General features: G+C 64.9%; 1 protein-coding gene and 1 pseudogene across 1 annotated transcript; one reads left to right on the forward strand and one right to left on the reverse strand.

Annotated features, from left to right (window-relative positions):
* Positions 1-1,975: 1,975 nt before the first annotated feature.
* On the reverse strand, positions 1,976-3,543 carry LOC135892103 (interferon-inducible GTPase 5-like; annotated as a pseudogene).
* A 6,538-nt stretch (positions 3,544-10,081) lies between these two features.
* On the forward strand, positions 10,082-22,872 carry LOC135892485 (heat shock cognate 71 kDa protein-like). Its single transcript, XM_065420273.1, has 9 exons — positions 10,082-10,139; positions 14,122-14,331; positions 14,940-15,145; positions 15,880-16,032; positions 16,792-17,347; positions 18,537-18,739; positions 19,287-19,485; positions 19,858-20,090; positions 22,445-22,872. Exons 2-9 carry the CDS (start codon positions 14,127-14,129, stop codon positions 22,625-22,627), a joined length of 1,938 nt encoding a protein of 645 aa, XP_065276345.1. The 5' UTR covers positions 10,082-10,139; positions 14,122-14,126; the 3' UTR covers positions 22,628-22,872.
* Positions 22,873-23,089: the final 217 nt, after the last annotated feature.

Here is a 23,089-nt window from a genome sequence, read left to right on the forward strand (position 1 = left end):
TTTGAAATTTTTCAGACCATTTTGCGCTCCAGCCATTCTGGACCCTCGGTGGCACAGTGTCCAGCGTCCGAGAAAAACAGATGCTTCAATAAACATCTGAGAAAAATAGAGGTTTTATTTAATAAACATCCTTTGCTTTACAAAAATAAGGGGCTATTTTGTTACCACCGTCCAGTTAATGTAACAAGTGAGAGATCCAGAGGTTACCCGTATTATGGCTCTGAATTTGGGCTCTGACATCTCGATCTGAGGTCGCAAGTCAAGCCACACCCTGGATATTGAAAGAGGAGCCTGATTCTCAGCCCAGTGAGAGGGACGCAGCCTTTGCATATTGTCTCCCTCCAGCATCTCTCAAGCCAAACCCCGTGGCCAAGATTGGCTCCTCGACAGAACTGGTCCAAAGTCGGAATTTCTGCTCCATGGGAAATTTGGATATTTTGAAATTTAGTTTTGTTCTGAATCCGGATGAAAACCAGAAATAAATTCTACAATTTCCCCATGAAACAAAATTGTTGGGAAAAACTATTTCAGTCTGGGGTCGATTGGAACATTCCCGTTCAATACATTTTTTAAAAAATCTGATCAAATAAAATCCAGTATAATCAATTTGAATAAAATAAAAACTGATAAAATCCAATAAAATAAACTCAAAATGTTTCCTTCTGATTTTGACTTTTACAAAATTTAAAAGTTAATATAATAAAATAAAAAATGCAATAAAATAAAATGTTTCCCTCTGATATTGATGTTTTTAAAAATTAAAAACATAAAACAAAAAATATCCAACACAACTGAAATGTTTCCTTCCAATATTGACTTTCTAAAATTTAAACAAATCCAATTAAATAAAACCCAATAAAATCAAAATGTTTTTTTCCAGCCTTGACTTTTTTTAAATCAAAACCAACCAACAAAACAGAAAAAAATCCAAGAGAATAAATCTGATAAAACCAAACCGTTTCCTTCCAATTTTGACCATCTACAAATTGTTAAAAATTGAAAACAACCAACCAGAAGACAAATTTTGAACCCAGACATCCAAACGCTCGTAGCAAAATGGGATTTTTTCCTTGATATTTTCCCCCCAACGCACAATTTTGCGGCAGTTTCCCACACACCATCTGATTCCGACAAGATGCCGTTTTCCGACAGAAAGCTGCTCCGCTGGGAAAGTCCCGAACCAGCTCCGCCCCCCAACCTCTGCCTCCTGCAGTCTCCTACGCCCTGGGCCGTGGCTACCCTACGGGGCGTTAGCGGCGTAGCTAGGTCGCCGTGGCGATGCCGGCCTAACCCTGTAGCGTAGACACGCCCAACAGCGATGGAAGAGGTTGGGACGCAACCTCCCCAAGTGACGGTAGCTGCGTCAACGGAAGGTTCCTGCCATCGGCCTAGCGGTGTCTACACCAGGGTTATGTCGGCCTAGCCACAGGCCCGGGGAAGCGGGTTCTTCCCGCTCCCCAGCAACATGGCTACGTTGACCTACATTGGATGCATAGACCAGGCCTTGGTTTGCACAATCCCACGCTGTGGCTGGAAGGAGACATGGCCCCCACGTCTCCACGGGGAGCACACGGTGCCCGTCCCGTCAGCGCAGGAGACCACCACCGCACCAGCCATCATCCTGCCCCGCAGGCCACCCCGCTCCCTCCTGGGCACCTCCTCCCTCAACGCTCTGCTGAGCTCCAGCCATGGTCACTCGTCCCTCCCAGGCTACCCACAATGCACCTCGCTCTCCAGGGAGCTGTGGGGTCCTGGTGCTATCTGGCCCCACCGGGGGTCCTCCCAGCCCCGCCCCACCCACGGAGCTGGTGTGGGAATGGGGGGGCGGGGGTTATTGCTCTGTTAAGGAAGCCCCAGGGGGCCGGGTCAAGGGACAGAGGTGGAAGCAGAGAGGGGGAGAGGGATAGAAGTGGGAGAGGGCTGCGGGGGGGTACGAAGCCTCCAGCAGCCCCCCTCACCCAGGAGGGCCCAGCCCTCAGTCAAAGAGGAACCCAGGATCAGGGGGGTCACAAGGCCCCCCCTCCTCCTCCGTCCCGTAAGCGGCCTCCAGCACCCGCTGGGCGTCACCGGCAAAGTCCTCCAGGGCGCTGTGCAGCAGGAAGTAGGCGGCCACAAAGGAGATGCCGCCGGCCACCAGGTTCTCCAGCAGCGGCAGGCGGGTGCGGGCCAGGCGGGCGGCCACCTGCCCACAGAGTGCGGCCTGGCTCAGCACGTCCCGCACAGCCGCCGGGGAGAGCTCCCGGCCCAGCGCCGACCGCACCTGAGCCCTCAGCCGCTGGGGGGAGCCGGCGCCCGCCCGGGCCAGCACCCCCAGGGACTCCTCATCCAGGCCGAAGCTGCGGCGGTAGGAACCCAGCGTCTCCACCAGCATGGGCACGTTGAGCTGCAGCGGGAGCCCCGGCAGCGCCGAGACCAGGGACGCCAGCAGGGCCTTCTTCCAGACGTGGCGCCGCAGCGTCTCCTTCCGGCGCCCCACGGCCTCGGCCGTCAGGGCCGGCAGGGCCAGGAGCAGCGCGTGGCGCTTGTGCCCGGCCAGCTCCTCCGCCAGCGTGGCCTGCAGCCGCGGGAAGTCGAAGCGATGCAGCTGGAAGGCGGAGAGCAGGAAAACCCGTGGGGCGGCCACGCCTTCCTTCTCCAGCTGGCGGGCGCAGTCCGCGCGGATCTCGCCCAGCACCTGGCCCTCCTGGCAGCGGCCCGGCCGGCGCCGGCGGGACGCCCGCAGGTCCTGATCCACCTTGGTGCGGATGAAGTAGAAGCGCCTGCCCGCGGCGGCCAGGGCCTGGGCCAGCTGGGCGTGGCTCTCCCGGAACCGCTCCGAAGCCACGAGGAGGAAGAAATCAAAGTCCATCAAGCCCACCTGCTCCAGGTACCGCTCGGCCCGGAAGCTGGGGGTGCCGGTGCCGGGGAGGTCCCAGAGCCGGACGCTGGGGAGGCCGGGGTGGGGGTAGGGCGTGGGCTCGGCGGTGGTCTCCACGACGCCAGTGGGGGCGGCGCGGGGGTCCGAGTCGCTCAGGCCACGGAGGGCGTTGACCAAGGTGGATTTGCCGGCGCCGGATTCGCCCGTCACGGCGATCTCCAGGGTGGCAGAGTCCAGCGAATCCAGCAGGGTTTGGACCTGGGTGGAAACTTCCAGAACCACACGGGATTGGATCAGGGCACCCATCTCAGTCAGGTCCTGCTCCCGCAGCTCCAGGCTCTGCATGGCGGAGGAGCTGGCTTGGAAAAGGGGGAGGATTGAGGTTTCTTTGCCCTTCAGCCCAGGTTCCCACCAGCCCCCACTCCCCTCCCGGAGGTGGGGAGAGAAGCCAGGAGTCCGGGCTCCCAGCCCCCCCCAACCACTTAACCCCACTCCCCTCCCAGAGCCGGGGAGAGAACCCAGGAGTCCGGGCTCCCCACTCACAGCATTTCTCCGGAGGCTCCCAGGGAGCGGCTGGGCTGGTTTCGCTCCGATCTCGGGGGCGGGGGGGAAACGGAAACCGAAAGGCCCAGGCGGGCGGCCGGGGGAGGAGCTCAGGGCTGGATTAAGAGCAGCCGCCTGCACATCAGCACCTGGCCGGCAGCCAGGCTGGCACCGCACCAGGGCTCCTCCCACGCAGCCCTGCCAGTGCCCCTCACTCCCGACCCGCAGCCCCCTGCTCTGCTGGTGCCCCTCACTCCCGACCCGCAGCCCCCCCGGCTCTGCCGGCGCCCCTCACTCCCGACCCGCAGCCCCCGCTCGCCGGTGCCCCTCACTCCCGACCCGCAGCCCCCCCGGCTCCGCCGGCGCCCCTCACTCCCGACCCGCAGCCCCCTCCTCCGCAAGTGCCCCACACTCCCGACCCGCAGCCCCCCCGCTCCGCCGGCGCCCCTCACTCCCGACCCGCAGCCCCCGCTCGCCGGTGCCCCTCACTCCCGACCCGCAGCCCCCCCGGCTCCGCCGGCGCCCCTCACTCCCGACCCGCAGCCCCCTCCTCCGCAAGTGCCCCTCACTCCCGACCCGCAGCCCCCGCTCGCCGGTGCCCCTCACTCCCGACCCGCAGCCCCCCCAGCTCTGCCGGCGCCCCTCACTCCCGACCCGCAGCCCCCGCTCGCCGGCGCCCCTCACTCCCGACCCGCAGCCCCCGCTCGCCCGCGCCCCTCACTCCCGACCCGCAGCCCCCGCTCGCCGGCGCCCCTCACTCCCGACCCGCAGCCCCCAGCTCCGCCGGCGCCCCTCACTCCCGACCCGCAGCCCCCGCTCGCCGGCGCCCCTCACTCCCGACCCGCAGCCCCCGCTCGCCGGCGCCCCTCACTCCCGACCCGCAGCCCCCAGCTCCGCCGGCGCCCCTCACTCCCGACCCGCAGCCCCCGGCTCTGCCGGCGCCTCTCACTCCCGACCCGCAGCCCCCCCAGCGCCCCTCACTCCCGACCCGCAGCCCCCGCTCGCCGGCGCCCCTCACTCCCGACCCGCAGCCCCCGGCTCTGCCGGCGCCTCTCACTCCCGACCCGCAGCCCCCCCAGCGCCCCTCACTCCCGACCCGCAGCCCCCGCTCGCCGGCGCCCCTCACTCCCGACCCGCAACCCCCGCTCGCCGGCGCCCCTCACTCCCGACCCGCAGCCCCCGCTCGCCGGCGCCCCTCACTCCCGACCCGCAGCCCCCGCTCGCCGGCGCCCCTCACTCCCGACCCGCCGCCCCCGCTCGCCGGCGCCCCTCACTCCCGACCCGCAGCCCCCGCTCGCCGGTGCCCCTCACTCCCGACCCGCAGCCCCCAGCCCCGCCGGCGCCCCCCACTCCCGACCCGCAGCCCCCGCTCGCCGGCGCCCCTCACTCCCGACCCGCCGCCCCCCCCGCTCCGCCAGCGCCCCTCACTCCCGACCCGCAGCCCCCGCTCGCCGGCGCCCCTCACTCCCGACCCGCAGCCCCCGCTCGCCGGCGCCCCTCACTCCCGACCCGCAGCCCCCGCTCGCCGGCGCCCCTCACTCCCGACCCGCAGCCCCCTGCTCGCCGGCGCCCCTCACTCCCGACCCGCAGCCCCCTGCTCGCCGGCGCCCCTCGCTCCCGACCCGCAGCCCCCCCCGCTCGCCGGCGCCCCCCACTCCCGACCCGCAGCCCCCAGCTCCGCCGGCGCCCCTCACTCCCGACCCGCAGCCCCCGGCTCTGCCGGCGCCTCTCACTCCCGACCCGCAGCCCCCCCGGCTCTGCCGGCGCCCCTCACTCCCGACCCGCAGCCCCCCCGGCTCTGCCGGCGCCCCTCACTCCCGACCCGCAGCCCCCTGCTATCCCAGCCCTGCCCTCTCCCACCCCAGCTCCGCCGGCGCCCCTCACTCCCGACCCGCAGCCCCCGCTCGCCGGCGCCCCTCACTCCCGACCCGCAGCCCCCGCTCGCCGGCGCCCCTCACTCCCGACCCGCAGCCCCCGCTCGCCGGTGCCCCTCACTCCCGACCCGCAGCCCCCGCTCGCCGGTGCCCCTCACTCCCGACCCGCAGCCCCCTGCTATCCCAGCCCTGCCCTCTCCCACCCCAGCTCTGCCGGTGCCCCTCACTCCCGACCCGCAGTCCGGCAGGGCGGGGGGGCGGGGCTGGGGGGCTGCTGCTCTCTCCCCCATCCCACGCCTGCCTGGTTGCCATGGTTACCGGGGGGCTGAAGAGGAGGGTGCCAGGAGGCTGTGACAAAACCACCAGGGTGGGGCTGGAGAGGGGTCAGCTCCCACCCCATTGGCCAAGCAGCTCCCACCCCATTGGCCGCGCTCTTCCAACGGCGTCCCTGATTGGCTGTGGGGGAGGAGCGAAGTCCAGCGGGCCCTGGCTGAGCCAGTCACTGCTCTGGTCGCAGAACCTGGGGGAGCCATGGAGGGAGGGGGGGTCTCTGGAGGGGTCCCTGGCTGGGGAGGGGGGGGTCTCTGGCTGGGGAGGGGGGTTCCCTGGAGGGGTCCCTGGCTGGGGAGGGGGGGTCGCTGGAGGGGTCCTTGGCTGGGGAGGGGGGTTCCCTGGCTGGGGAGGGGGGGTCTCTGGAGGGGTCTCTGGCTGGGGAGGGGGGTTCCCTGGCTGGGGAGGGGGGTTTATGGCGGGGTCCCTGGCTGGGGAGGGGGGGTTCCCTGGCTGCGGAGGGGGGGTCTCTGGAGGAGTCCCTGGCTGGGGAGGGGGGTTCCCTGGCTGGGGAGGGGGGGTCTCTGGAGGAGTCCCTGGCTGGGGAGGGGGGTTCCCTAGTTGGGGAGGGGGGTTCCCTGGAGGGGTCCCTTGCTGGGGAGGGGGGTTCTCCGGAGGGGTCCCTGGCTGGGGAGGGGCTAACATAGTGCCCCCATGGAGCCGGGGAGCTCTAGACCAGCCTGATCTCCATCCCTGGGAAGCTACTCGAGCAAGGATCAAACATTCAGTCTGTGAATTCCCGGGGCGAACCAGCCCGGTGCCCGGCTTTGCCAGGGGAGCGGGGTTGGAGGAGGGGGGATGCAGGGGACGTAATGGACCTGGCGTGCAGCCGGGCTCCCGTCCCACGGGACTACAGTTAAGATTTTGTCCTGGGTATTTTCAGTAAAGTCACGGACGGGTCGTGGGCAAGAAACAAAAATTCACGGAAGCTGTGACTTGACCCTAAAAATACCCGGCGGGGGCGACTAACAGCGGGAGCCCTACCGGGGCCTTGACCGCCGGCCACTGCTCCGGCCCCAGGGGCCAACCACTAGCCACTGCTCCGGTCCTGCCGCAGCTCCTGGGTGGGGGCTGACAGCTGCTCCGGCCGAGCCGCTGCGAGGGACTGAAGCCGAAGCCGTCACGGTCTGTGAGACCCGGAATCTGTGCCCTCCGTGACAGGACGCTCTGATAGGTCAGCTGGAGAAATGCGGCCAGGTTCCCATTAGACCCCACTCCCCTCCCGGAGCCGGGGAGAGAACCCAGGAGTCCGGGCTCCCAGCCCCCTGCTCTAACCACTAAACCCCACTCCCCTCCCGGAGCCGGGGAGAGAACCCAGGAGTCCGGGCTCCCAGCCCCCCGCTCTAACCACTAAACCCCACTCCCCTCCCGGAGCCGGGGAGAGAACCTAGGAGTCCGGGCTCCCAGCCCCCTGCTCTAACCACTAAACCCCACTCCCCTCCCGGAGGCAGGGAGAGAACCTAGGAGTCCGGGCTCCCAGCCCCCCGCTCTAACCACTAAACCCCACTCCCCTCCCGGAGCCGGGGAGAGAACCCAGGAGTCCGGGCTCCCAGCCCCCCCGCTCTAACCACTAAACCCCACAAGCAAGGAGTAACTGTGAATGGAAGGACGTGGGATTGGAGGGAGGTCTCAAATGGGGCTCCACAGGCTCTGTTCTGGGCCCCGTGTTGTTTAACATCTGCGTCAGTCCCTGGGTTAGGACTAGGGAGGAGACTGATCAAGGCTGTAGACGACACCATGAAATCCATGAAGGACCAATGGAAGCTGCTCCGCCTAGGGAAGAAAAAGCAAGAGCACCAGTACGGACTGGGGGAGAACTGGCCTGGCAGGAGCCCTGCTGAGAAGGAGCTGGGAGCTGGGGCGGATCCCAACCTCGACACGAGTCAGCGACGCGATGCTGGGGCGAAAAGCAAATGCATTGTTAGGTTGCATGAGCAGAGGCAGAGCATGTGAGTCACTCACGGGAGGTGACAGTCCCGCTCTGCTCGGCGCTGGCTACGCCTCACCTGGAGGATGGTGTCCAGTTCTGGTCCCCACTGTATAGAAAGGATGGAGAGAAACTGGAAAGGACCCAGAGACGAGCGACAAAGATGATCAAAGGGATGGAACGCAAGTCACATGAGCAGAGGCTGAAGGAACTGGGTATGGCTTGTTTGGAAAAGAGATTAAGGGGGGACATGATTGGGGTCTTCAGATACTCGCGAGGCTCCCATAAAGATGGAGACAAGTTGTTCTCTCTGGTCACAGAGGGCAGGAGAAGAGGCAACAGGTTCAAACTGCAGCAGAGCAGATTTAGATTAAACCTCAGGACAAACTCCCCAGCTGTAAGAATGGCCAATGGACCAGACGCCACTGGAGGGTTTCGAGAGGAGGCTGGACAGCATCTGTCAGCAGTTCTCAAACTGGGGGTCGGGACCCCATTTTAACAGGGTCGCCGGGGCTGGCTTAGACTTGCTGGGGCCCAGGGCCAAAACCCCATCCTCACCGGCCAGGACTCAAGCCGAAACCCGGGGGCTTCAGCCCTGGGCTGAGGTTACAGGCCCCCTGCGTGGGGCTCGGGCTTTGGCTTCACCTCCCCCGCAGGGCAGCGGGGCTCGGGCGAGCTCCGGCTTCAGTCCCCCCTCCTGGCGTCCGAAGGGGGTCGCGGTGCAGTGAAGGTTGAGAACCCCTGGTTTAGACCCAACCAATCCTGCCTCTTGGCAGGGGCTGGACTAGCTGATCCTTGCAACCCCCGGGGTCTGTGGCTGTGATTCCATGGGGGGGGAGGGGGGTTCCCGGGGGGGGTTCCGTAGCAGTTAGACGCAGCGTGTCTGTCGAAGGGGGAGCTGATGCCAGGACCCCAGAGCTCCCCCCCTCCACCGTCCCACCCTGCTGGCTTGGGAGTCCACTGAGCGCCGGCTGCTGCAGCAGGTCCCTACCACCATCCGGATCCCCAGGTCCAGACAGGAGGGTGGGTAAAGGGGGGCTGAGCACGTGGGGGGGGGCTGCACAGGGCAGAGATGGGAGGGGGAAATTGGGCATAAGAAAGTTATTGGGAATTGGGGGTTACTGGGGGGATCCAATGGGGTTTGGGGATATGGGGGCTCTGGGGAGTAATTGGGGAGAGCAGGTCGGTTTGGGGGATCTGGGGGATTATTGGGAGATCAGGTGGGGTTTGGGGCTCCTGGGTGGGTTATTGGGGGATCAGGGGATTAGGCCACATCTCAGCCCCAGGAGCAGAGATCTCTGCGCCCGCCAAGCCCCAGGGCAGCTGCTGCTGTTCATAGGCCAGGATCCCGCCAGAAGCTTTGCGCTGACGGAGTCGATAACGGGCCTTAAAGGGAACACAGATCCAGGCTGGTAAACAGCTGATTGGGCCAGTTCCAACCCCTCCCCCGCCAGCTCTGCCGGTGCCCCTCACTCCCGACCCGCAGCCCCTGCCAGCCCAGCCCTGGGCTGAGAGGCTGAACTCTGCTCTGGTTCTGCAGTGTCCTTTAGTGGGTTTTCTTGAGACTGGCAACCTCATTTCACTTGTGACCTCTAACAGCATTTGAACCCAGCACTGCATGGGACCTTTCCCCTCTAGAGGGCACCAGCCCCAATCCGGTCGCAGAGCCGGGGGCTGGCTGGCTCAGGGGGCAGGGAATGGGACCTTTCCCCTCTAGGGGGCGCTGGCCCCGATCCAGCCATAAAGCAGCAGTCCCCATGGGGGAGTTCTGGGGAATACACCTGTGAAAGGCGTTGGGAAGTTCTCAGCTTGTCCCAGAACCTGCCTCCTGGGGGGCTCAGAACCTCCTTCCAATTCCCGGCCTCGATGGGCCCCTTTATCCCCACTTGTTCTGGTCCCAGCACTGTCCTCCGGCTGGACCAGCTCGTCCCAGGGGCTGGGGGGCAGGGGAGGGGGCTCTGGGGTTCGGGTGACCGGGGGTGGGGGTAACAGAAAATCAGGACATCTGGTCGCCCTATTGGGGGTTGGGGGGGCACACTGGCTGTGGGGGAGGGAGCATTTGGCCGGGGGGCTGTGCGGGGGCACATGGGCCTGGAGGCTGGGAGAGGATTCGCAGGGGAGGGGGCCGGGGTCGCTGGGGTGCTCTGGGGGCCACATTGGCCAGGGAGGGGGCTCCTTTTGCCTGGGGGGGTTAACCACCCCTGGAGCCATCTCCATGCCAAGTTAAGGGGGGGTCTCCCCGCCCCCCCCCTTGTGTCACCTGCCCAGTCCCAAAATAACCCCTTGGCAGGGCTACCATTAGTCCCTCCCCCCCGGGGAGGGGGGCCCCGATGAGGGCGGGGCCGGCTCAGCCCAGGACCCTCCCAGCTCCCCAAAGCGTCCAGCCCGATGCCAATTCCGGCAGCTGCGGCCCCCCCCCCCCCCCGCCCGGTGACGGAGCGGCCCAGGCCGGCCCGGATTGGCCCAGGCAGGCAGCCAAGTCCAGAAGCTTCTGCAAAGGGGCGGCGGGGTGGGGGGCCGGACCCGTATATAGCGGGGGGGGGGGCGCCGGGCCGGAGCGTAGCCACAGCTGGGGCGCAGGGACCTACCCAGGGCGCACGGAGCCAAGGTAGCGGGGGAGGTTTCGGGACCTGGGGGGGGGCAGGTTCCTTGCAGAGGGGGTCCGGGCATGGTCACGCCAGGAGATGTTTTTACCAGTGTTTATTCACGTGCTGGCGCTCGCTGCTGCTGTTTTCCCTCTGGTTGGAGCCGGGCTGACAGGGGGGAGGGTGCTAGGACTCCTGGGTTCTTACTTTGGGGAGGGAAGTTTCTCTCCCCAGCTCTTCAGGGGAGTGGGGGTCTAGTGGATTGGGGGAGGGGGCTGGGAGTCAGGACTCCTGGGTTCTCTCCCTAGCTAGGTTGCTAAGTGGCTGGGGGAGGAATCCCCTTGTGCCTCAGTTTCCCCGTCCCAGCAGAGCTAGTAATTTGCCTTCCTGGGGCCGGTGAAGGTCTCCCCGCCGGGACCCGGGCCATATACGGCACAACAGCGTCACCCCCATAAATAGTCTCTGGCGGGCAGCCCCTGGCACAGCCCCCAGGCCCTTCTCTGGCTGCGGGGGGGGGGGCGGCAGGGGGTGTTTCCTCCTCCTTCGGGCCAGCCAACCCCTAGCTAGCCCCTGGCTCTCACCCCTCCCTGCCCCTCTCGGGACACGCTAGCCTCTGGAAATGTAACTCTTGGGGTGCTGCAGCCTGGGGAGGTACCCTGTAACTAGGGGTAACCCCCACGCACCCCCAAATTTTGCAGCTAAAACAGCTTCCCACCGTTGCTGCCAAAGGTCTGGGCATAATTTGGGGGCTCTGGTTTGGGGGGTATCCCCAGCTGCAGGGGCTCTGGATGGCGGGTCCCCCCACACTGCCCCCCTCATTTGCCATGAGCTCGGAAGCGGGGGATTAGGGGTTAACTGGAGGAATCCACCCAGCTCGGAAGTTTCAGAGGCTGCAGAAACGAGACCTGCGAATCCCGGGGAGGGGGGGGACCCTCCATTGGGGCCCCCGTATCTCCAGAGCCCCGGGTCCAAACCGCTTCAAACTTCCCCCCTCGAGCCTGCCCCGCTCCCCGAACCGCCCTGCCGAGTTTAGGCCCGATCGGCCCCTCCCTGGGGATTTTAGCCGGGACGCACCACTGGCCCCCAGGGCGGGCTGGAGTGGCGCAGCACGATTCCAGGGGCTGTCAGCGCGGCTGGGGCGGGGCAGGGTTTGGGGCGCCGCTCGGTGCCCCTGTCACGGCCTCACTGGGGGGCTGGGAACAAACCGTGCCGGGGTGACGCCCTGCTGGCTGCAAAACTCGGAGCCACAAACACCCCCGCCCCCTTATCTGCGCGCCAGACATGGACAGCCCCGGCGGGGGGGTGGGGCGGCTGTGAAATAGGGTCTCCCTCCCCCCCCCCACTGCTCAACTTGCTGCATTGGCAGCAACCCCTTTCCAGAGCCTGCGATAGAACCCAGGAGTGCTGGCTCCTGCCCCCCCCCCCCCGCTCTACCCACTAGCCCCCACTCCCCTCCCAGACCTGGGGAGAGAACCCAGGAGTCCTGGCTCCCACCCTCCCTGCTCTAACCACTAGACCCCACTCCCTCCCTGAGCTGGGGTGCGAATTAGGACTCCTGGGTTGCAGGGGCCGGAGCAGGGAGGGCTGGGAGCCAGGACTCCTGGGTTCACACTATCTGTTCGGACACCCGGTTCTCGTGCTGGCTGTGACGTTGGGAGCTGCGTTCTGTGCTGTCCGTTCCCGGCACTCCCCAGAGCCAGCGCCCAGAGAAGGCGGGAGCGCCCTGCCCCGACCACAGGCCCCACCACTGGCGACTAGTGGAGCCTTTCACCACGTCTCTCGGGCAAGGGCACAGCCGGGCGGGGCTCTGAGCCGGGGGACTCCAGCTCTTATCGCTCTGATGCTGGCGCAGGACGGCTGATAACCGGGGGGGGGGGGGGGAATAATTCAGGTCCTAACTCCAGTGGAGCATGAGCTGTGTGTGTGGCCCTGAAAACCCACCGGTCTCTTCTAGCGCCCTGCCAGGACCTGCATGTGGGGCCGGGTGCCCGGCTGGCGTAAAGAAAACCCGACTCCAGGAGAGCGAAGGCCCATGGACCCCAGCCGGGGTCGGGCTCTGTCCCGAGTGCTGGGCTAGGCCGCGCTTTATAGAACTGTACACAACTGAGTGATGGGGGAGTGAGGTCAACTGGCTAGAGCCAGGACTCCTGGGTTCTCTCCCCAGCTCCGGGAGGGGAGTGGGGGCTGGTGGTTAGAGCGGGGGGTGCTGGGAACCAGGACTCCTGGGTTCTCTCCCCAGCTCTGGGAGGGGAGTGGGGTCTAGTGGTTACAGCAGGGGGCTGTGAGCCAGGACTCCTGGGTTCTCTCCCCAGCTCTGGGAGGGGAGTGGGGTGCAGTGGTTAGAGCAGGTGGGTCCCTTCACGGAGTAGGAATGAGCAGCTTCCCTCTCTGGGGTGCCAAAGGGGTGCTGGCAGTCTTGGCCAAGCTTTGGGGTGGGGGGGTGCATGGGCTGTACCCTGGGACCGGCAGGGTCCCCCAGGGAGATGGGGGTGTTACCCCAGGCCTGAGCTGTGAGGGCCCCCTCTCCTCTTGCGTAAACTCCCTATCCCACTGCCAGCTGGCAGCGCTGCCCCATGGATCCGCTGGGGGGGGGGCACAGGACCTGCGATTGGCTGGGCAGCCGGGTGGGCCGCCCCCTTGGGCCAGGGGCCAGCGAGGACCGTGTTTCTAGAAAGACCGGTGGGGGCGCGGGGCCAGGAGAGGGTCTGCAGCCCCGACCCGGGCTGTTCCAGCAACTTCGCTCAGCTCCCTCCAGCGGAGAGGGACCGACAGACACACGGGGCTCCCCCCTCCAGCAGGGAGCAGCAGGGACCAGGGGACAGATGGGGACATGCACAGGAGATTAGCCTGTCACTCTAGATACAGAATTTGGCAGAATTGGGGGGTTTTATCATTCTGACGGATAATATCGGTGTTTACAAAAATCTATTTGAATGTTCCCCATTGCAGGAAATTGGGGGGTGGGTCTTGGGTGACCAGACGTCCCGCTATTCGGGGCTTTGTCTCGGATCCTATTACCCGTCCCGATTTTTCACCCTTGCTTTCTGGTCCTGCTGGGTGGGTCAGACGTTAACTATTTAACGACTGCCGCTGAGATGGCTGGCCTCCCATGGGAATCCCTGGGATCCCAGGCGCTTCTCGGGCAGCGGTGCTCTCGCGGGGCCGATGAGTCCGGCAGTGAGAGAAACGCGCCCAGTGGGTTTGTGTGCGGGCCGGGGCACCGACCTCGGGTTTCAAAATCGCATCCTTCCGAGCCTCTAGAAACTGCCACAGACCCGGGGCCCATCTGGCCTGATATCTTCCTCCCCCACGCCTCAGATGGGACCCTGGAATTCGAGCTTAACAGTGGATCCTACTGAACTAAATTCTGTTAACATTAGTATACCTATGGGAGGGGAGTGGGGTCTAGTAGTTAGAGCAGGGGGCTGGGAGCCAGGACTCCTGGGTTCTCTCCTCAGCTCTGGGAGGGGAGTGGGGGCTGGTGGTTAGAGCAGGGGGGCTGGGAGCCAGGACTCCTGGGGTCTCTCCCCGGCTCTGGGAGGGGAGTGGGGGCTGGTGGTTAGAGCAGGGGGGGCTGGGAGCCAGGACTCCTGGGTTCTCTCCTCAGCTCTGGGAGGGGAGTGGGGTCTGGTGGTTAGAGCAGGGGGGGCTGGGAGCCAGGACTCCTAGGTTCTCTCCCCGGCTCTGGGAGGGGAGTGGGGTCTGGTGGTTAGAGCAGGGGGGGCTGGGAGCCAGGACTCCTGGGTTCTATCCTTGGCTCAGGGAGGGGAGTGGGGGCTGGTGGGTTAGAGCAGGGGGGGCTGGGAGCCAGGACTCCTGGGTTCTCTCCTCGGCTCAGGGAGGGGAGTGGGGGCTGGTGGGTTAGAGCAGGGGGGGCTAGGAGCCAGGACTCCTGGGTTCTCTCCCTGGCTCTGGGAGGGGAGTGGGGTCTGGGGAATTAGATCGGTGGGGCTGGGAGCCAGGACTCCTGCATCCCATTTGACCCCCTCCCTTCCCCCTTTGCAGCCAAGATGTCGAAGGGCCAAGCTGTAGGCATTGACCTGGGCACCACCTACTCCTGCGTGGGGGTTTTCCAGCATGGCAAAGTGGAGATCATCGCCAACGACCAGGGCAACCGCACCACGCCCAGCTACGTGGCCTTCACGGACACCGAGCGCCTCATCGGGGACGCCGCCAAGAACCAGGTGGCCATGAACCCCACCAACACCGTCTTCGGTGAGCGCCAGGACGCGGGGCCTTTCCCCTCTAGGGGGCGCTGGCTCCGATCTAGACCCAGGATAGCGACTGGCTGGCTCAGGGGGTGGGGAATGGGACATGGGGCCTGGCCCTCTAGGGGACGCTGGCTCTGATCCAGCCCCAGGGTAGGGACTGGCTGGCTCACGGGGGCGGGGAATGGGGCCTTTCCCCTCTAGGGGGCACTGGCTCCGATCAGGCCCCAAGGCAGGGACTGGCTGGCTCGGGTGATGGGGAAAGGGATCTGGATCTTTTCCCCTCTGGGCTGGTGGCCAAGGACAGTCTGATCCCTGTGTGAATCAAGTTGGTGGGTTCTCATCCAGGCAGGACAGGGGTCCCTTTGCAGAAACCCCTTGGCAGGGAGTGGGTGGGGGATGCTATCTTTAGGGAGGAGCAAGGAGCCCCTTGGGGGGACCACCGGGGGGCCCCAGATCCCTAGGGGGAGGGGGCAGAGGGGTAGCTTGACCCCTGAGGGAACTGGGGGGGAGGTCTCTGATCTGGGGAGAGGGTGTGGAGGCTGGAGCCCCTCGGGATTCCCCGTCTCTGTCTCCCATTGACCCCCACCCCTCTATCCCCTCCCGCCCCCCCAGATGCCAAGCGCCTGATTGGCCGGCGCTACGACGACCCGGTGGTGCAGTCGGACATGAAGCACTGGCCCTTCCAGGTGATCAACGACGGGGGCCGGCCCAAGGTGCAGGTGGAGTACAAGGGTGAGACCAAGACCTTCTACGCCGAGGAGATCTCCTCCATGGTGCTCACCAAGATGAAGGAGATCGCCGAGGCCTACCTGGGCAAGGTGAGGGCTGGGGGGTGGGGCCAAGAGGCATGGGGGTGGGGCGTGCATGGGGGTGGGGCCAAGAGGCCTCAGGGTGGGGCATGCCTTGGGGGTGGGGCCAAGAGGTATGGGGGCAGGGCATGCCTTGAGGGTGGGGTGGACCCAAGAGGCCTTGGGGGTGGGGCATGCGTTGGGGGTGGGGCCAAGAGGCCTGGGGGCAGCGCCAGGTAAGACCTGGGGGCATGGGCCATGCTGGACCCTACTTTGGAAGCTGGGGCAGGGAGTGGGTCAGAGTGGGGGGGGGGGAAATAGAGGCTGGGAGCCAGTACTCCTGGGTTCTGTCCCCGGCTCTGGGGGGCGTCTAGTGGGTTAGAGCAGCTTCCTTCCCCCTCCTGCAGGGGGCAGCCTCCTAAGCGCCCAGTGTCCGTATGCTGATGCCTGCTAACCGGTTAACTCAATGCCTGGACTGGGCCCCACAGCCGGGGCTCCTGCGCCCCTGGGGACCCTACCGCCCCGGCCTGTCCCGAGGCCCCCACTCAATGAGCCTCTGGCAGGGTTTGAACCTTCAGCACCGGAGCGCCCGCCGTGGGCTGGAGGAGGCGCTCCGATAGCCGGCGGCAGTAGTAGATCGTTACCCTCTGGGGCAGAAGGGATGCGAAGGGAGCTTCCCCCAGGTCCTGTCTCCCCCACACGCACCCTCCTTTTGGGGGGGAGGCAGCCCCAGCCTCCACTGACCCGCCCGTCCCCCCCCGCAGACGGTCACCAACGCGGTCATCACCGTGCCGGCCTATTTCAACGACTCCCAGCGCCAGGCCACCAAGGACGCCGGCACCATCACCGGGCTGAACGTCCTGCGCATCATCAACGAGCCCACAGCCGCCGCCATCGCCTACGGGCTGGACAAGAAGGTGAGCAGGGAACGGGGGGCCCTGCCCCGGCCTCTGGGGGCGCCCATCCGGGACTGGCTGGCCCCAGGGTGTGGGGGGATGGGATATGGGGGCCCTGCCCCGGCCTCTGGGGGCACCCATCCGGGACTGGCTGGCCCCAGGGTGTGGGGGGATAGGATATGGGGGCCCTGCCCCAGCCTCTGGGGGCGCCCATCCGGGACTGGCTGGCCCCAGGGTGTGGGGGGATGGGATATGGGGGCCCTGCCCCGGCCTCTAGGGGGCGCCCATCCGGGACTGGCTGGCCCCAGGGTGTGGGGGGATGGGATATGGGGGCCCTGCCCCGGCCTCTAGGGGGCACCGATCGCGGTCTGGCTGGCCCCATGGTGGGGGTGGGGGGCAGAGCGATGGGATATGGGCCCTGCCCTGGCCTCTAGACGGTGCCGATCTGGGACTGGCTGGCCCCAGGGTGTGCGGGGAGAGGATGGGATAGGGGGCCCACCCTCTGTAAGCGTGGGGAAGGGGGGACTGGCTGGCTTGGGGGAACAGGGAAGAGGGCTGGGGGGCTGCCCCTCTGGGGGTGGGGGGCTGGCTGGCTCAGGGGGGGATGGGATCCAGGGGTCCCGTCCCTGTGGGGAACGGGCTCTGAGGGGCCCTGGGCACTTTGCAATGTGGAGACTGGCTGGCTAGCTCGGGGTGGGGATTGGGAATGGGATCCGAGTGGGGGGACACCCGGGGGTCCCTGCCCCCCCCCGGCATGCTCCATCTCCCCCCCCCCCGCAGGTGGGCGGGGAACGCAACGTGCTGATCTTCGACCTCGGCGGGGGCACCTTCGACGTCTCCATCCTGACCATCGAGGACGGGATCTTCGAGGTGAAGTCCACGGCGGGCGACACCCACCTGGGGGGCGAGGACTTCGACAACCGCATGGTCAACCACCTGGTGGCGGAGTTCAAGCGGAAGCACAAGCGGGACGTGACGGGCAGCAAGCGGGCGGTGCGGCGCCTGCGGACGGCCTGCGAGCGGGCCAAGCGCACCCTCAGCTCCTCCACCCAGGCCTCGGTGGAGATCGACTCGCTCTACGAGGGCGTGGACTTCTACACGGCCATCACCCGGGCCCGCTTCGAGGAGCTCAACGCCGACCTCTTCCGCGGCACGCTGGAGCCCGTGGAGAAGGCCCTGCGGGACGCCAAGCTGGACAAGGCCCAGGTGCACGACGTGGTGCTGGTCGGCGGCTCCACCCGCATCCCCAAGATCCAGAAGCTGCTGCAGGATTTCTTCAACGGGCGGGAGCTCAACAAGAGCATCAACCCCGATGAGGCCGTGGCCTACGGCGCCGGTGAGGGGCGGGGCGACGGAGGGGGAGGCGGCAGGGCGATGGATGGGGGAGGGGCGGGGCAGGATGATGGAGGGGGAGGGGTGGGGCAATGGTTAGGGAGGGGTGGGGGCAGGGCGATGGATGGGGGAGGGGCGGGGCAGGATTATGGAGGGGGAGGGGTGGGGCAATGGTTGGGGAGGGGCGGGGCAGGATGATGGAGGGGGGAGGCGTGGGGCAATGGTTAGGGAGGGGCGGGGGCAGGGCGATGGATGGGGAGAGGCAGGGCGATGGGGGAGAGGCTGCGGGGCAGGGCGATGGGGAAGGGGCCGGGGGGCAGGGCGATGGATGCGGGGAGGGGCCGGGCAATGGATGGGAGCAGGGGGCAGGGCAGGGAGTTTGGAGGAGCAGTGATGAGGGGAGGGGAAGGGGGTGGAGCAGTGGGGGAGGGTCAGAGAGGAGTGGATGGGGGCTGCAGGGCGGTGGGAGAGGGTCAGACGGGGGTAAATGAGGGACATGGGGGAAGGTTTGGAGGAGCAATGATGGGGCGGGGGAGGGGAGGGAGCAGTGCGGGGAGGGACAGAGAGGAGTGGATGGGGGCTCAGGGGCGGTGGGGGAGGGTCAGACGGGGGTAAATGAGGGGCGTGGGGGAAGGCTTGGAGGGGCAATGATGAATAGATGGGGTGTGCTGGGGGGCTCGGAAGGGTAGGGGGAGGGTCAGGTTGAAGGGGTAGGTGAGGTGTGGGGGACGGGGCTTGGAGGGGCAGTGATGGGGTAGGTGGGGCAGCTGAGGGGAGGGGCACTGGAGGGTAGGTCAGATGGGGGTAGATGGGGCAGGTTCGGGGTGGGGGAGGTGTAGATAGGGGTCCTGAAGGGGCAGTGATGGGGCATGGGCAGATGGGGAGATGAACAGTGGGGGGCGTGGGAGGGGGTGTGGCGGGGTAAGGGGGGCAGACGGTGGGGGGCTGGAGGCGATGGGGTGATGCTGTCCAGGGCAGGGACATGACAGGGGGGCTGGCTCTGGAGAAGTCCCCCCCCCCATGCAGAGATTGGGGTTACGCCGTGCAAACGGGGTCCCGGGCACATCTCTGAATGAGCCATTAGTGGGTGCATATATGATGCCCTCCAGTGGCGGATCCGATCCTGGGCCCGGGCTGGGGGGACCCCGGTGCCTCGCTGACCCCCCCCCCCCCCCGTTCCCCCCGCCCCCCAGCGGTCCAGGCAGCCATCCTGTCGGGCGACAAGTCGGAGAACGTGCAGGACCTCCTGCTGCTGGACGTGACGCCCCTGTCCCTGGGCATCGAGACGGCCGGCGGCGTCATGACGGCCCTGATCAAACGCAACACGACCATCCCCACCAAGCAGACCCAGACGTTCACCACCTACTCTGACAACCAGCCCGGCGTGCTGATCCAGGTGGGGGGGACGGGACCGGGGGGCTGAGCGGGGGGGCAGGCTGCTGGGCATGGGGTAGCGCCAAGCAAGGAGGGGGTGGGCACAGAGCTGGGGGATGCAGGCCAGGAGGGGGTGCAGATTTGGGGGGCTCTTTAGGGGGGTGCAGAGAGCAGGGGGGCTCACTCAGGTGTGTGGGGAGGGAATAAAGCACATGGGGGTGCAGCAAGACGGCTGTGTGGTTTGGGGGAGCCTAGGAGACATGGGGAAGGGTGCAGACCGGGGGACACACAGTTGGGGGGGAGGATGGGCATGGGGCACCGCAGCTGGGGGGGGCGTTGCCAAGCTGTGGGGCATCACCAGGAGGGTGGCTGGGGCAGGGGTGCAGAGAGCAGCAAGTGCCCAGAGATGAGCCCCCCAAAATGACAAGGAGGGAAGCTCGGGGGAGGGGGTGTCTGACTGGGCAGTGGGGAGCAGGGCTGGGCATGACCAGGGGGCGTGGGACCCCTTGCCCGTCCGCAGGCTGGTGCGGCCGGTTCCCTCCTAACCACCTGCCTGGCGCCCGCCGCAGGTCTTCGAGGGCGAGCGGGCCATGACCAAAGACAACAACCTGCTGGGCAAGTTTGAGCTGACGGGCATCCCGCCCGCCCCCCGGGGGGTGCCCCAGATCGAGGTGACCTTCGACATCGATGCCAACGGCATCCTCAACGTCTCAGCGGTGGACAAGAGCACGGGCAAGGAGAACAAAATCACCATCACCAACGACAAGGGTGAGAACGCAGGCGTCCGGCCCCCAGCCCTGCTCTAACCCACTAGACCCCTGAGCCAGGGAGAGAACCCAGGCGTCCGGCCCCCAACCCTGCTCTAACCCACTAGACCCCAGAGCCAGGGAGAGAACCCAGGAGTCCTGGCTCCCAGACCCCCAGACCCCACTCCCCTTCCTGAGCCAGGGAGAGAACCCAGGCGTCTGGCCCCCAACTCTGCTCTAACCCACTAGACCCCAGAGCTAGGGAGAGAACCCAGGAGTCCTGGCTCCCAGCCCCCCTGCTCCAACCACTTGACCTCACTCCCCTCCCCGAGCCGGCAAGAGAACCCAGGCGTCCGGGAGACCCCGTGCTGAGCCGGTCTCCTGTCCCCGCCAGGCCGGCTGAGCAAGGAGGAGATCGAGCGCATGGTGCAGGAAGCGGAGCAGTACAAAGCAGAGGACGAGGTCCAGCGGGAGAAGATCGCGGCCAAGAACTCGCTGGAGTCGCTGGCCTTCAACATGAAGAGCACGGCCGAGGACGAGAAGCTGAAGGACAAGCTGGCGCCTGAGGACAAGCAGAAGATCCTGGACAAGTGCAACGAGGTCATCAACTGGCTGGACCGGAACCAGGTGAGGTGTGGGGATGCGGGGCCTCTGGGCTGGGCTGGAACCGGGGATGGGGCGTCTGGGCTGGAACCGGGGGGCGGGGAGGAGTTGGAGAACCAGGCATGGTTGGAGGTCCATGGTGAGGGAGAGGAGGGGACCAGAGCTTCAGGGAGCCCCTAGCTCCCCTCCCAGAGCTGGGGAGAGAACCCAGGAGTCCTGGCTCCCGGCCCCCCCCCCCCCCCCCCCCCGCTCTCAATACTAGACCCCCAGCTCTGGGGGGGGGGGGGTGGGATAGAATGCACGTCCCCCCTCCCCACCCCCCACTAGATGGCCCAGAGCTGGTGTTCCCCTCCCCCCCCCCCCCCCGATAAGGTGAAATGACCCTTCCCACCAGCAGCAATGGGGCGGACTGCTGGGTCAATCTGCGTGCGCGTGCGCGCACACACACACACACACACAAGGGGTGGGTGCCAGGCCTGTGCCTTGTTGCCTGATTTAGGGTGTTAATAATATTAATTTGGATAATATGGGTTTTTGGCCAAGATAAAAGTTCTTGTCCCGAATCAGGCTCCACAGAATTTACAAAGGGCCCTTGGGGCTCTGGCAGGAAGCTCACGCTGAGACCGATAGAGCCTTAAAGACTTTTTATTACAATCAGTGAAATAGTAATTAAATGGTAAAATACTCAGAGTTACAAAGTGACAATTGCACCACTGCTCTGCAGAAGAGACCCTTGATATTATGCTATTCTGTGCTACAAAGCTTTGGTTACCGTACTCACACCCGTCCTCGATAACCTGGTGGGGAGAGACCGGACCAGCCTCGCGGTTCAGGTTTCTCAATTCTTGAGTGAGGGATGCAGTGCTTGGAAGAAGCTAATGCTAAGAGCGACCGAAGCGAACTTGGGGTTTACTTGACTAACTTGAACTTAAAATCAAAACCAAGAACTAAAGCTTAGAGAAACCAAGTTTAGCCCTAGTACCCTTGAAACTTAAGAAGCACAAGGACATCCTAATAGTAGTAGAATCATAGAATATCAGGATTGGAAGGGACATCAGAAGGTATCTAGTCCAACCCCCTGCTCAAAGCAGGACCAACCGCAACTAAATCCACAAATGGCCCCCTCAAGGTGGTTTGAGCATTGGCCTGCTAAACCCAGGGTTGAGAGTTCAATCCTTGAGGGGGCCACTTAGGGATCTGGGGCAAAAATCTGTCCGGGGATTGGTCCTGCTTTGAGCAGGGGGTTGGACTAGATACCTCCTGAGGTCCCTTCCAACCCTGAGATTCGGTGATTCTAACTCAAAACCCTGGGTTTAGCAGGCCAATGCTCAAACCACTGAGCTATCCCTAGTAGTCATAGAGGGTAGACTAGAAGAGGAAGAGGAATACTCTAGTGAGGTGGGTCACCTCTTTTATAGGCTGGAAATCCTTCCTCCTCTGCCCAAATTTCATTCCTCACCCACAAAATGTTCGGGTACGCTTAGCCCATGGGCTAGTGTTTGTGCGTATTCATGACATGTACATACGCACATATATTATTTCTGTTCTTTAGTAATTTCAGTTCTTTCCTGGGGGTGTACCTGTGAAGTCTGTGGGTACCAACTTGGAAACCCCCTTGTACCTTTCTTCCATTGTCTATTTGACTAGATCAAAGGTCTTAGACAGATGCGTGGGCGCAGGTAAAAGATCTTAATATAGATGCGCTAACTCCGCCTTAGCTTAACATACAGGATATGGCCTGCAGGTCCCTTTGCATTACAGCCAAACTTGCTTTAGTATAAATCTATTACAATAAACCAAATACTTAAACTGTAAGAAAAGATCTATAGATATATGCAAGCAAACAGGTTAGTCCTATAGGCTACAGCCTGCAGCTGGGCGCCTCTCCCACCGGGTGGCGGCAGAGAGCCGAGCCCGAGTTCCAGCATCTGCAGAGCCCCTCAGCCAGGGCTGGGACCAGGGGCTGGGGGGGGCCCTGTTGCAGAGGCTGGGGGTGGGATGTCTAGGCTTGGGGGCAGCCTCCCATGGGACCTCTGCAGGGGCGAACGGGGCTCGGCAGCCCAGAGCTAGGGCGGCCCCAGCGTCTCCCCTGGCTCCTAGCAGCCTCCTCTCTGGGGGGCAGACCGAGAGATCAACCGGGGCCCTGTTGTCTCCCCCCCCCCCCCCCCCCCCCGGAGGGAGGCTCCCTAGATCTGAGGGGCCTCAGGGAGCAACGGGTGCCGGGTGGACCCGCTGTGCTGTCCTGTACGGGTGGGAACAGCCGCAGAGCCCCCCCCCCCCCCCATCTGTGAAACCTGGGTGGATACCGGCCGGGGGGGGATGCATCGGGGCTGGCGTGCAGGGGGTTAACTCTGCCCCCATGCCCCCCCCCCCAACAGATGGCGGAGAAGGAGGAATACGAGCACCAGCAGAAGGAGCTCCAGAACCTCTGCAACCCCATCATCACCAAGCTGTACCAGGGCGCCGGCGGCGGCATGCCCGGGGGGATGCCCGGGGGCTTCCCCGGGGCCGGCGGGGCTGCGGGAGGCTCCTCCGGACCCACCATCGAGGAGGTGGATTGAGACACCCGGCCACGGATCCCGTCCTTCCCCAGCCAGGCCGACACAGACATCACACATCCCCGGGGAAGGGGGCGGGTCATTGGCTGGCTTACCCCATGGCTTTCCCAGGAGTCTCTGCTCTAGCGGGGACCCCGCTCCCCCCAACTATGACTTGCTGTTTAGTGGGGGTCAGCCCCCATCCCCTGCCACTGCATTGAGAATCCAGCTCTGTCAGCTCAGAATAAATTATTGTGCCAGTTTAACATGCTGGGCCAGTGTTGCCTCGTTATTGGGGGGGTTGGGGGGGTGCTTGGAGCTGAACTGTCGGTCCAGGGTGCAGCATGGACCTGGCTGGATGTCGGGGACGGGGGAGAGCTGGGGCTGGAACCCAGGAGTCCTGGGGGAGAACGTAGGCTCTCTGCGACGCCAGGCGCTCGAGCTCTTCAGCTTAAGCCAAGGACGGCTCGGGGTGCCGCGATCCCC

This window comes from Emys orbicularis, chromosome 20 (assembly GCF_028017835.1).
Source record: "Emys orbicularis isolate rEmyOrb1 chromosome 20, rEmyOrb1.hap1, whole genome shotgun sequence".
Classification (NCBI taxonomy): domain Eukaryota; kingdom Metazoa; phylum Chordata; order Testudines; family Emydidae; genus Emys; species Emys orbicularis.